This window comes from Typopeltis vanoorti, chromosome 1 (genome assembly GCF_054136105.1).
Source record: "Typopeltis vanoorti isolate ZY-2024b chromosome 1, IOZ_Tvanoo_1.0, whole genome shotgun sequence".
Classification (NCBI taxonomy): domain Eukaryota; kingdom Metazoa; phylum Arthropoda; class Arachnida; order Uropygi; family Thelyphonidae; genus Typopeltis; species Typopeltis vanoorti.
The window spans coordinates 46964386-46977727 of record NC_143549.1 but is presented as its reverse complement, the minus strand read 5'-3'; the positions used below and the strand labels follow the sequence as shown (position 1 = coordinate 46977727).

Genomic DNA, 13342 nt, shown 5'->3' with positions numbered 1-13342 from the left:
TAGTTGCAGCTCGCTGTAGTTGGTGGATTAAGTGGTGAAGACGGAGAGCTGTAGAGGCTGTGGAGTAGGTACCCTCCGTCGATGAGTCTTCGGACTCCTTGGAGGTGTCATTTAATAATAATAATAACAAACATATTTTGTTCTTCTGTGCTGTATTTATTCCATTAAACCTAATAATGAGTTTAAACTAGCACATAAGCTTTAATACTAGAATATTTATAAGTCTTTAGGTGATGGATGATTTGATTTTCACTCCCATCCCATTCATGTGTCGTCTCCTATCTAGGAGGTTAATTCCCATGACTTGCCTCATGGTTGACTATGGGTGTAACAACATGTGGTGAGGATCCTGTCTCTTTCAAATTGATTTTCACTACCTATTGTAAAACAACATACCACTCTGCTTAGAATTCTGAATGACTTAAAGAATTCTGAATTTAGTCTCTAGTGAAGAGCTTTTGTTTTATGTTTATATATATGTGTGTAGGAAGATTGATTTACTCGATTGATAGACATTTTTTTGAATGACTAGAAACCAAGAAAAATGAAAACAAAGTTTATTAGCACGACTATTTTTTTTTAGCTTGTATCAGCTTTCTTCAGGGGCACATTAAAAAAGAAATAACCAGTAAAACATAGAAGAAATAATTGTAAACATCATGGAAAGTTAGTGTATATATATTGAACAGTAATGTTGAAGTCTGTGCATTCAAAACTGATCTTTCGTTGGCTTCATTGTTGGGCATATGCATGTGTATAGCATGATTCAAATGCCAGTATTTGATCATAGCACAATGACAGTCTGAAAGGTTGCAACTCAGGTTGTTGTTGAGATGTAGGGGTTTGAGAATGATTTCGATTCTATTATCTTTCTTTCTAATTCATCGTGGCAACGTAAAATGTGCACCTGAAGAAGGCTGATACAAGCTGAAACTAGTCGTGCTAAAAAACTTTGTTTTCATTTTTCTTAGTTTCTAGTCATTCAATTAAAAAATAAATAAATAAATAAAATAAAATAAAAATATAATATATACAGGGTGTTCGGGATAAATTTGACATATTTATAATTAATTATATTTTTCCGTAAGTTACATGTATTAACACACACTTCTCTTCATTTAAAAGTTTGGACCCTTCTTCATTCATATACAAGATGTCAGAAAGGATGGATAGCTGGAACCCACCTGAATCATGGAAGAGAATAACTTGTATCATGATGATTCGTGCCCGCCATCAAAATAAGGATATTACGACTGCTGCCCAATGCTCCCTGAATACAGTAAAAACAATCAGGCATGAACTAGAGACTTGCAATGGTGACTACGAGGATGTAGCAAGAAGAAAGATCCCTAGCAGACGATCTGATTGCGTTCGTACAGCAGAATTCCTCGCAAATCTGCAGGAACAGGTGTTGAAGAACCCTGGCATTGGAATTCGGGCTTTGTTCGTGGAGTTGCTAACTGTAGTCAAGCCCTGGATAACAAGGGTAGCCCGTATGTATGGCAGCAGGATTCGGCCCCTTGCCACACCTCTGGGAAAAGTCAAAAATGGTTGTCTGAAAATTTCTACGACTTCACCAGTCCAAATGTTTGGCCTCCAAACTCCCCAGACCTTAACCCCATGGATTATTTTGTATGGGGCGCAGTTGAAAAAGACACCAATCGCACTTCCAGTAATACAAAAGCCCAGTTAATGGATAAAATTAAAACAGTTTTTGCGGCCCTTCCCAGGGAGACTGTAGCATCAGCTTGTTCGAGGTTCCGAAGCAGAATTGAAGCTGTGATCGATGCTAATGGTGGTTATTTTGAGTAAATCTTGTTGATAGTATTGTAATTAACTCTGCCTGTAATGTTTTTTTGTCAATTCATTAAATTTAATAGATACAAAGAAGATTTTCTTTTTCCTTACGAAACTGTCAAATTTATCCCGAACACCCTGTATATATATATATATATATATATATATATATATATATATATATATATATATATATACACATAAAGAGATCGATAGACAGACAGATACACTGAAATGAACATGTAATTTAAGCTATAAATGTGATCATCAGTTCAGTAAAACTTTCTTTTTAAAAATTATCAGTTATACTGGTATAATACTCACTCCTGCTTAAGTCCAACTCTACGAGCAGCTATTAATATAGTTGCATAACTATCAGTCAATGCTGCAGCTGATTCAAAAGACATATCACTAGGAATTTTCCACACATCCTAAATTCAAAAAGATAGTTTTTAATTAATGACAACCAAGATTTCTTTATCACACGGAACAGTGTTCAGCTAAATACAAAGTTTATTATATAAATATGGTAGGATGTTGCATTCCACTTTCCAACAACAGGTTAGTAATAGATTGGAATCAAGATCAGAAAGCCTAATCTCTCAAGATATGCTCAATTTGGGACATTAACATATGGGGATGGGGGTGGGGAATTAAAATGTAAAAACATCCAAACTCTTGAATATCGAATTCCTTCTTTATTACTATGAGATATTTTTTTTTTTTTTAATTTGCTCTGGTAAATAATGAACCCATTTTTTAATTCTACCATACAATTTGTAAAAGCTCTCTTCATTTCTAAAAGCTCCATTTTCAATACAAGAAAAAATAAATTTAATATGCAGGCAGTTACCCGAGTGGCTATGCACTTCGCAACCATATGCCTGGGAAAGGAGTGTCCTGGGTTCGATTCCCGTCGCCGACGTGAGGAGCTTAAGGATCTTTCTCAGACATAGCCAAGTTACACGGTGTTGGGCGTAGACTGCAGGGTTTTTCTCCCAGTTTATCTTGGGTTTTTCCTCCTGCAAGAGCAGGCAAACCGTCCCCGTGAACACACGCATTTACAGACATAGGACACAACAGGAGACATATACGGCTAGCCACTTTATCCTCGGGACGGGTACAGCTTAGAAGGGCTAAGGATAGCTCCGTAACAGGCCACTAGACCTAATACGTGAACGGAAGAAGAAGAGGAAGAATAAATTTAATTTCTATATACATACATACATCTTCAAGACCCACCTTTCCTAATTGGGTTGTAGGGGCAACAGCTGCAAGAGGAACTTCCAATGGTCACGATCCTCTGCCACCAAGCTCAGGTGTTCTGGTGGGATTCCCAAATGTGTCCACCCAAGGTTTTGGATATAATCTATCCAGCGAGTCCTTGGCCTTCCATGTGGCCTCCCACTCTCTGGCTTGGCAAAGAGGGCCTGCTGAGGGAGCCTCTCTTGTGGCATTCTAACCAGGTAGCCCGTACCAACGTAACTGTGATCTCTCAACACAGAGAAGCAGCAGCTGAGTATTGAGGGTTTCCCCGAATTGCAGAGCTTCTGACTCTGTCGAGTCTTGTCAGCCCCGCAACCCCTCGAAGGAACCTCATTTCAGCCGATTGGATTCGTGTCCGCATTCTTTCGGTCATTACCCAACTCTCATGACCATAGGTGAGGATGGGGACATAAACTGTATTGAAGACAGCGAGCTTTGCCTTCTGGCTTAACTCCCACTTCAATACTACCAAACGGCCAAGCTCCCGCAATATTGAGCTTGCTAAGCCAATTTGAGTATCCAGCTCTACGTCCCATTTTCCATCATTCGTGAATATGGACCCAAGGTATTAAAACTTCTCCACCTGCCTCATTGAAACTCCACTTACATGTAGAGTGCACTGAGATGGTTGTCTTGACACCACAAATGTTTCAGTTTTGGCCACACTGATCTTCATTCCAGCATCTGCACAAACAGCTACAAACCTATCCGCTGGAGGTCATCTGTGGAAGAGCTAAGCAGAACTAGGTCATCTGCAAAAAAGCAGACGTCCAATGCTACATCTTCCAATTCTGACACACTCACTGCCTTGGCTGTGCCTATAATCCAGTGCATAAATATTATGAAAACAGGGGGTGACAAAACACCCTTGGCAGAGGCCAACGGAGACAGTGAAAGGTTCAGACTTTGTGCTGTTTACCTGACACAAAACTCTGGGCATTCATACAGGGACTTGATGGCAGCTAATAGTTGGCCATCCACTCCATACTCCTGTACTACTTGCCAAAGCTTATCCCGAGGAACCCGGTCATATACTTTCTCCAAGTTCACAAAACATGTGTAGACATTCTTGGCATATTCCCAAGATTTCTCAAAGACTTGCCTCAAAGTGAAGATTTGGTCAATTGTGCTTCTACCAGGACGAAAGCCACATTGTTCTTCCTGGAACTTTGACTCAACTATGCTCCTGCACCGTCTTTCCAAGCACCTAGCATACACTTTCCCAGACAGGCTGAGCAGAGAGAGATGCCACGATAGTTACCGCAATCCTTCTGGTCTCCCTTCTTGAAGACTGGTATTATTATGCCTGTCTGCCATTGCTTTGGTGCTCACCCAGATATCCAAGCAGCCTGACACACCCGAGTCAGCCAGAGAACATCATCTCGATTTAAGGCTTTTAGTATTTCGGGTTGAATTTCATCATCGGCAGCAGCCTGGGCCGATTTTAGCAATTTTATTGCTAAATGCCTCTTCTGCTGTGAGACTAGTCATTGCTCCAATCTGCACCTCTTGGATGTCCACAACTGCTGGGCCACCCGGGTTAAGAAGGATCTCAAAGTATTCCCTCCATCTGTGGAGGATATCCTTCTCGGTTGTTAAAAGTGCACCATCAGAGGCCTTAATTGCTCTTGCTGTGCACGATTTTCTCCTTCAAAGGCGGCGGATGGTCTGCCAGAATACTTTGTTTGCATTTGCATAGGATGAGTCTAATCTTTCTCCAAAGGATTCCCAAGAAGGCTTGGGAATCCTTTGGAGAAAGATTTGCTTCGCTTCTGCTGTGCTGTCTTTACTGCCTCAGCATACCGCAAACGCATCTCAGGTGATCTGACCCTAAGCCATGTTAGGTAGGACTCCTTTTTTGCCCGGACAGTTTTTTGGACTTCTTGGTTCTACCAAGGTGTCCTTTTCTCACTGCCCGTTGCCACACCGAGCCGCTTTCTGCCACAGCATGAGAGTGCAGAGGCAGTGACAGCTGTTCTGAACAGCTTCCACTCCTCCTCAACATCTGCAGTATGCTTGGGAATCTCTTTGAACCTGGAGGAAATGTCATCTGCAAAATTCTTCCTCACAGCATCATTTTCCAATGCCTCCCATTTCACACGGTATAGCTGCTTAGGCCTACCAGTGTTGATGGTAGCATCTGGTTTCTGAAGCCGTAGAGTGTACACAACAAGGTGGTGGTCAGTTGATAGTTCTGCCCCTCTTCTCACACGAACGTCCAACACTGAGGAAAATAGGTCTGCTGAGACTATAAAGAAGTCAATCAGAGACCTTTGTTCTTGTGTATCCCTGTACCAGGTATAATTATGGACTTCTCGGTGCTGGAAGAAGGTGATCATCATGGACAAGCTGTTAATACAGCAGAAGTCCAATAATTTCAACCCATTCGTATTAAGGTCAGGGGTGCCTTCGTCCCAACCGCACCCCTCCATGTCTGGTCATCTGTTCCAACATGTGCATTGAAGTCACCCATTAGCAGGACTGATTCCATGTCTGCCACTCTGTCAAAAGCAGCATCCACTTCCTCTAGGAAGGTAGAGTATTCTGACTCCAGATTAGGTGCATAGGCTTGCACCACAGCCAAAATCATGGTTTTTCATCTGAACTCTTAACACACATACCCCCGTCCCCCAATGGGATCCATTCAGCAACAGCCTGACAGCTGGCGGGGCTTGTGAGTATCCCCCCACACCCACTTGAACAGACATTGTCGGGCTCACACCAGAGTAGTAGAGCTTCCACCCCTTATCCAGGTTGACAGTTCCAGAGCTTCTCCTCTTGGTCAAAGAAAGCCTAGTCTAGCCGGTAGCACTTGGCTTTCTTGACCAGTTCCAACTCCTTCCCTATCAGAGAGAAGATGTTCCAGTTGCCTAAAGCCATAGTCTGGTGCCGTCATCGTTGCCATTTCTGTCCTTTTGCAGAACCATTTCTTTGAGCTTCCCCTAAACACCTCCCAAAACAGGTAGCAGGCCCATTGATGGAGTTTCCTCTAGCAGAGTGCTGAGGAGATGTGTCTAAGGGAGACTGTAACATATTTTTCAAACGGGTCCCTCTGCCTAAAACCCGAACGCGTCCCTTGGTAACCCGCGCGACGGACGATGTGGTAAGAACATTTTTTGATGGCCTGATCATGTTACAGTGTTTGATAATGTCCTGTTAGCACAAGATGAAATGACACAGCAAAATAGGAAAGATTCCCCTCGAGTACTCTAATAGCATTCGGGGGAAGGAGCAAGAAGAGAAGAAAGAAAGACGCAAGGGAGGAAGAGGAGGGACCAGTCTATAGATAATATAACAGACGTATATTACCATGCCTTACATGAAGTAAGGCATGGTCCAGCATCAGGTACCTCGGGTTTGCTACGCCCGTACTCACTAAAGTGAGTACGGGCGTAGCAAACCCGAGCAGCAAACTTTAGTGAGTTTAATTTCTATATTTTATGTTAAATATGGAAATAGACAACAAAATCATCAAAGCTGGTATGGTATGGGAGGAAGTCAAATGAATAAATTTATATGGAATAATACAGAAATTAGTCAAAACACTAAATTAGCTATATACAAGGCAGTATTGAAACCAATTTTAACTTATGGATCTGAGAGCTGGGTCAGAAGTAAAACAATTGACCAAAGACTAGAGACTGCAGATATGAGAGTCCTGAGAAAGATTACTCCTCTACTTTTGTAAAAAATTCAATCCATTTCAAAACACTGGTTAAAAATCTAATCCTAAAAAATTCAGACATAATGGTTAGTTTCGATGTCACCTCCCTATTTACCAATGTACCACTTATAGACACTCTTGATTTAATCAAGTCTAAATTTCCCCCAGATATTTTTGAATTATTTCAATTTACCATGAATGCAGTTTACTTTACATGGGGAGGGAAATTCTACAAACAGATTAATGGTACTGCTATGGGTTCCCCCCCGTTAGCAAATTTTTACATGGAACACTTTGAAAACAAAGTACTTACCACAGCTACATACAAGCCACAAGTTTGGTTGCGCTATGTAGATGATGTGTTTGCCATCTGGCCCCATGGACAAGACACTTTGGACGCTTTTGTCACCTACCTAAACAGCCAACACCCCAAAATTCACTTCACAGTAGAAAAAGAATCAAATAACTGTCTACCATTTCTTGACACATTAGTCACCCGCCTTTCAGATGGATCACTATCCTTTTCTATTTACAGGAAGCCTACACACACAGGAAGATACCTACATAAACAATCACATCATCATCCAGTCTAACAGTACGGCATTTTAAAAACACTTACACACAGAGCCAGAGCCATTTGTTCTAACGATACAGCCCTGACCACTGAACTCCAGTACCTGTGCCATATGTTCTTAGCCAACGGCTACAATCCCTACAAAACAGAAAAAATACTACATAGGCCCATTACTCTGCCCCCCCCCAATACAAAAGAATACAACATGACCATTTCCATTCCCTATATCAGAGGTACATCAGAAAAGATAGCCAAAGTATTGTTGAAACATGGCCTTCGCACCACCTTCAAGCCTCATGTCAAGCTGGCAACTCTGATCTGCTCGCCAAAGGATAACCTTCACCCTTTAGCACACCCAGGAGTGTATGAAATTCCATGTGACTGTGACTTGGCCTATTATGGGCAAACAGGAAGATCAGTGAACATCTGCCTGGAAGAACATGAAAGATACATTCGCTACTATTACTATGGCAAGTCGGGACTGGCAGACCACGCTTTGGACACTCCTTCACACAGGATTAGATGGAGGAAAACGAATGTGCTATTTAGGAGTCGTTATAGATCTGAAAGATTATTTTTTGAGTCAGCAATGGCTTTGAAGAATTCTCCCAACCTTAACAAATATGGTTGCATTAATTTGCCAAAAATTTGGGAGACGGTTATCCTAAGAAAAACTCCTGGATAACTGCTGCTTTTTTTTTTTTTTTTCCGTTAGAGGGCGCCAAAAATAGGACTTTAGATCTTTTGTCTTTTGCAATTATATTGTTTCACTCACTCACTGTCGCATTTACATGTGTGTTGTGCTCTGATGATGCTGAGTTGAAAATCAGCGAAATATTAGCGTTAATAAAACATCCTTGTGGATAAAAGTGTTTGTGGTGTTGTTAATACCGTGAAAAATAAGTCATGAATTCCATAGGATTCTAGCACTGCTAATTTCACTTTCTGGTCGATACTGTCAAATGCCTTCTGAAAATCAACAAAGCAGGTATATATGTTTTTGTTTTTTCTCCTAGCGTTCTCTGCTATTAACCGCATTGTCAAAATCTATTGAACTGTACTTCTATCTTTCCTAAATCCTGCTTGCTCATCTGTTTCCAATTACATTCTCAATCTTTCTGTCAATATCATCATCATCACTATACCAAGGTGACTTGTCAAGGCAATTGTTCTATAATTTTTATATTCTAGCTTATTTCCTTTCTTGTACAATGTCACTAATATCGATTTAACCCACTCCTCTGGCATTTTCCCTTCTTTCTGTACCATATTACATAGTTGATACATTTCTGTAACCATACTTTTCGCCACCATATTTAATCATTTCTCCAGTGATGTTATCATTACTGGAGAAATGATACTTGTTGTTTAGCCGTCCTATTGCTTTTTCTACCTCTCCTCTTAAAATGCCCATACTGTACTCATTACATGGTGGTGATATCTGCTTCAATTCTTCAGTCAGTTTCCCAATGCTATCTAAATCTAGTTTTTCTTCATATAACTCATTACAGTATCTTGTCCACTGCTGTACAATTTTATCTTTACTCATCAATACTTTGCCTTTTTATCTTTAACTGTGGTCTGTTTTGGTTGCCACCTTCTATTAATGGTTCTAATCATTTTGTACACCTCCATAATGCTCTCCATAATGCTGTTCTATATTATTGCATTTGGCTTCTAACCATTTCATCTTATCCATTCTGAGTGCTTTTTTCACCTCATTACACTTTCTTCTATATTGCTCCTCTGTTTGTTCTGATGTATCCCTTCTTATTTTCAACATTCTTTTCTCCTGTACTAACTTCAGTGTTTCTTGTCTAATCCAATTTTTCTGATCTTCTCTTCTTCTGGTACTGTTTCTTCAACTGCATCTTCTATCATCTTCATTACTCCTTTCACTCTTAGATTTGAATTTTTTTTTCCTTTGTCTACTTTTAAGTCTCTCTTCTAACAACACTGTTCTGTACCTTCTTCCTATCTCTGCTTGACTTATTCTTGCTGTATCTCTTCGTTTCTGATGATGGGGTTTATATTTTCTTTTTAATATCAACTTGATGTTTGCAATCACTAAAATATGATCCAAGTCTATATCTGCTCCTTGTAAAGTTTGACACTGCCGTACTGATGTTATCCATCTTCTTTTAATTATAATCATATTATTATTATTATTACTACGAACACCTCCAGGGAATCCACAGACTCATCGAGGGAGGGGCACCTGTTCTACAGCTCTCCACCTCCATCATTCCACTAACCTCAACTACCTTCATCATCTACACCAGCGCCACCTACTGCCCATCGATCAATATCAATCACATTCTTGGTTTTCTCATCATTTAATTGCCACGTCCATTTTCTACAGTTCTTCTGTTGGAATCTTGTGTTACAGTTCATCATCATCTCGTGATCCACAGCAAATTCTAACATTTTTCACCTCATTCATTTCTTTCTCCGAAACCATACTTTGCCATGATGCTTTCCCAACCAACATTATCTATTCCACCTTTGGCATTCCGATATCCTTCAATAATTAGTACATCTTGCTTTGGTATTGTTTCTATCTTTGCAAAATAGTCAATATCCTCATCTGTGTGCTGTCAGACGTGGGTGCATATATCTGGACTATTGATATATTAAACAGTTTTGATTGAAATCTTGCTGCTATGATTTGTTCATGACCGGTTTGTATCTAACAGTGACTCTCTTACTCTTTTGTTAAGAAGGAAGACAACTCCTGCTTCGTGTCATGCCCTGACCATATGACTTTGCATCCATTTATCTCTCCTAATGATGTCCATCGCATCTCAGCCAGTCCTAATATATCATACTGATATCTCTTCATTCCTCAAGAAGCAGTTCTAGTTTTCTTGACATCCAAAGTGTCCATACATTCCATGTTTCTACTATATAGTAGTTCTGTTAGTTTCAGTTTCTGTTTCCTTTCGCTATCCCGCTTTTCGATCCAACCCCGATCACGATTGGTATCACGGGCCTTGTTCATCCGGTGACATCCGAGCCAGCATGTTTTGGCTGTTGATTGTATAGGCACAGGTAAATACTGCTGTATTTACCGCTCTCTAAATTTCGAAAACTATGATAGAGATAATAAGAAAATGACATTATTACCTTCTTATCTTTAAAGCTCAATTTTTTGCAATCCAACTATTCAAATAGTGACGTACCTCCCTAGGTGGCCTTAACATCCACAACTCCGAGTGGCTGCCCTCTTCCAACACAATGACCAATCTGGACAAAATACAGAGGTATTTTTGATGAACAATGATCTAATGCAAATCATCCATCCATCTACCAGTCGAAATATCAGATAATCCTCTCCAACACCTTGTTCTTTTCTTAATCAGTTCACTTTCCCTGATATATCACAAAGATCACCTCTCTTCTTAGTAACTCAGATCACAATCTTATACAAGTTTCCTCTCTCAGAACACCTTCCTCTTAAAGCACTCTCAACTTTGTGTCATTTGACACCACAAAGATAACAAAGTGGAAGTGGAAAGACCTCTGGAACTTCTTCTCTTCATTTTCATGGCCAGACTACAGCTTCCAACTATTCTGATCCATCTCTCTGAGCAAATCATAGAAATTATCACTGGAATCAAGGCCTTCATTTCCTATTACATTCAAAATTCCTGCCTACTTTCCAAGCTATGGTATCACAAGGTTTGACAAAACAGTTGAAGAAAAAGATTCATCATTCTGCAAGTGTTTTGCAACAAGAATCCCATCTTTATACTTGGCTTACACTAAACCTGCCACATGCCAACAAATCCAAATCTGACACTATAAATGACAATAACAGAAACTCACCTCCTCTCCAAATGAAATGCCTTCTAGTTCCTTGCAAAAAACTCATGCAACTCCTCTTTCCTATGCTTCAACCTCTCTCATCCAGATGCACCACTGTTATCGCACCTAAAAATAAAGCTGATCTCCTGGCATCACTCTCCTCCAACTCTGCATAGATGTCACCTACCATATCAGAAAAAAAGCTACATATGGCTACATATGCAGGGCATGAACAATTTTGTGCTGGCTCACCAGTCAGGTGCCAGTCTGGGTGGAGTACACAGTTGCCTTATATGCCATAGTTGCATGTTGAATGTTGATTTTAACTTTAAATACTAACATTAAAACAAAACTTTTTTTAATGTAACTCCCACTCAAAAGTTTCTAAACCTATAGTACATTACTACCATAGGAATCCTAATGATTATTTTTCTATCTTTATTAATTTTATATGTCTGTCATTTTTATTTATTTTGCACATAATTCAGAAATCCTGCTCTAGAAACCAAATGCATCTCCAGAAAGTGAAGCAGAGACCTCACACTGGGTAATTTGTTTATTGTGTGTGTGAGAGAGTGAGTGAGCACGTGTGCGCGTGTGTGTAGGGGGGTATATTTTTACTTCTCTTACACACATTGAGCAGTTAAACCTCTTAAAATTCAAAATAAGAAGAAAGCACTTGAAACTAAACTCCTAATTAACCTTGCACACAGGTTCATATCCCAGGATATTTCATGTATAACCCTACCCCTTAAATTAACCTGTTAACTCATTAAATCCATGAAGAGATTGAGTCTTCAAACACTTTTTAACCAAAATAAAATATTTACTAAAAGAAAAAGCCAAAAGGCTTCAGTTCAACAATGGCGATGCAAATTATCAAAGTGGATATTAGATCCAGCATTATTTCAAAGCCGAATGTAGAAACCATGAAAGTTTTGTAAAATAAGCTGACCAGAGAGCTTATGAGAATACATTCACCAGTATTCACAAGAAGGCGAATATATAGAATGCTTGAGTGGCACCTATGTCTTCTAAGTAGTCTCTAAGGCAACTTGTGAATGCCAATGGGCGTATTCTTGTAAATTCTCTGGTCAACTTATTTTATGAAACTTTCATGGTTTCTACATTCAGCTTTGAAATAATGCTGGATCTAATATCCACTTATTCTTTCTTTCTTAATCTTTCCCTCTTTTACCTTTATGGCGTTGAGGGTATCTATTCCTTATAACGGCAACCGTTACACAAGGAGATAAGGTAGTTGGCCCTATGCCTCCCAGTGTGTCCTATGTGTGTAGAAGTGTGCTCAAGGCTGGTTTGCCTACTTGCAGGAGGAAAAACTCCCCAGATAAACTGGGAAGAAAAACCCTGCAGTCCACACCCAAGACCAGCTAACTTGGCTATGTCTGAGAAAGATCTTAAGCTCCTCAACATCAGCAACAGGAATCAAACCCAAGACACTCCTTTCCCAGGCATATGGTCGCAAAGCACATAGTCACTTGGCTAACTGTGTGTGGGCCATTTACTTATACAAAATAAAAATATTTAATTTACAAATGGCACAAATATATATATATCAAATCAATGCAATGCAAGCACAATGTATTCTTCATATTACATCAAGAAAAACACTTTGATGTGCACAACTTCCTTTCAATCACATAAACCGACAATTATTATTCTATATGGACAAAACTGGAACCTTAAGTTTCTTGCTTCCTACAGAAACTTTTATTCATGTGAGTGAGCACGTGTGCAGGTGTGTGTGTGTGGGGGGGGGGTATATTTTTACTTCTCTTACACACATTGAGCAGTTAAACCTCTTAAAATTCAAAATAAAAAGAAAGCACTTGAAACTTGAGATTTAATGGAATATTTACATCACTGGGAAAGAATTAAAACTAATTTTAATGCTTCAAATATTTCGTCTCAGTCACTGAAATATCTTCAGGGATTACAAAGTTAATTGTAGTTATTTGTAATCCCTGAAGATGTCTCAATGACTAGACAAAATATTAGAAGCATTAAAATTAGTTTTAATCCTTTCCCAGTGCTGAAAATATTCCATTAAACCTGCAACATGATGTCCTCACAGCACTTAAGCCTCAATACACCAACATTTTTATTCCTTCACGAGTTCCACACAGGAGAAAAACTAATACAAAACAAAAGTGCTCTCTACATGACAGCAACACAAGTGAAAACTCTTCTTGCATCTTAAAATCACAGAAAAC

General features: G+C 39.6%; 1 protein-coding gene across 1 annotated transcript in view; it reads right to left on the bottom strand.

Annotated features, from left to right (window-relative positions):
• Nucleotides 1–13342, bottom strand: part of LOC150109949 (protein Cryzl2-like) — a 217177-nt gene that overhangs the window by 114553 nt on the left and 89282 nt on the right. The window contains exon 4 of the mRNA XM_090415988.1: nt 2122–2228. Within this exon, the coding sequence (XP_090272114.1) occupies nt 2122–2228 (107 nt within the window). The remainder of the gene's footprint in view (nt 1–2121; nt 2229–13342) is intronic.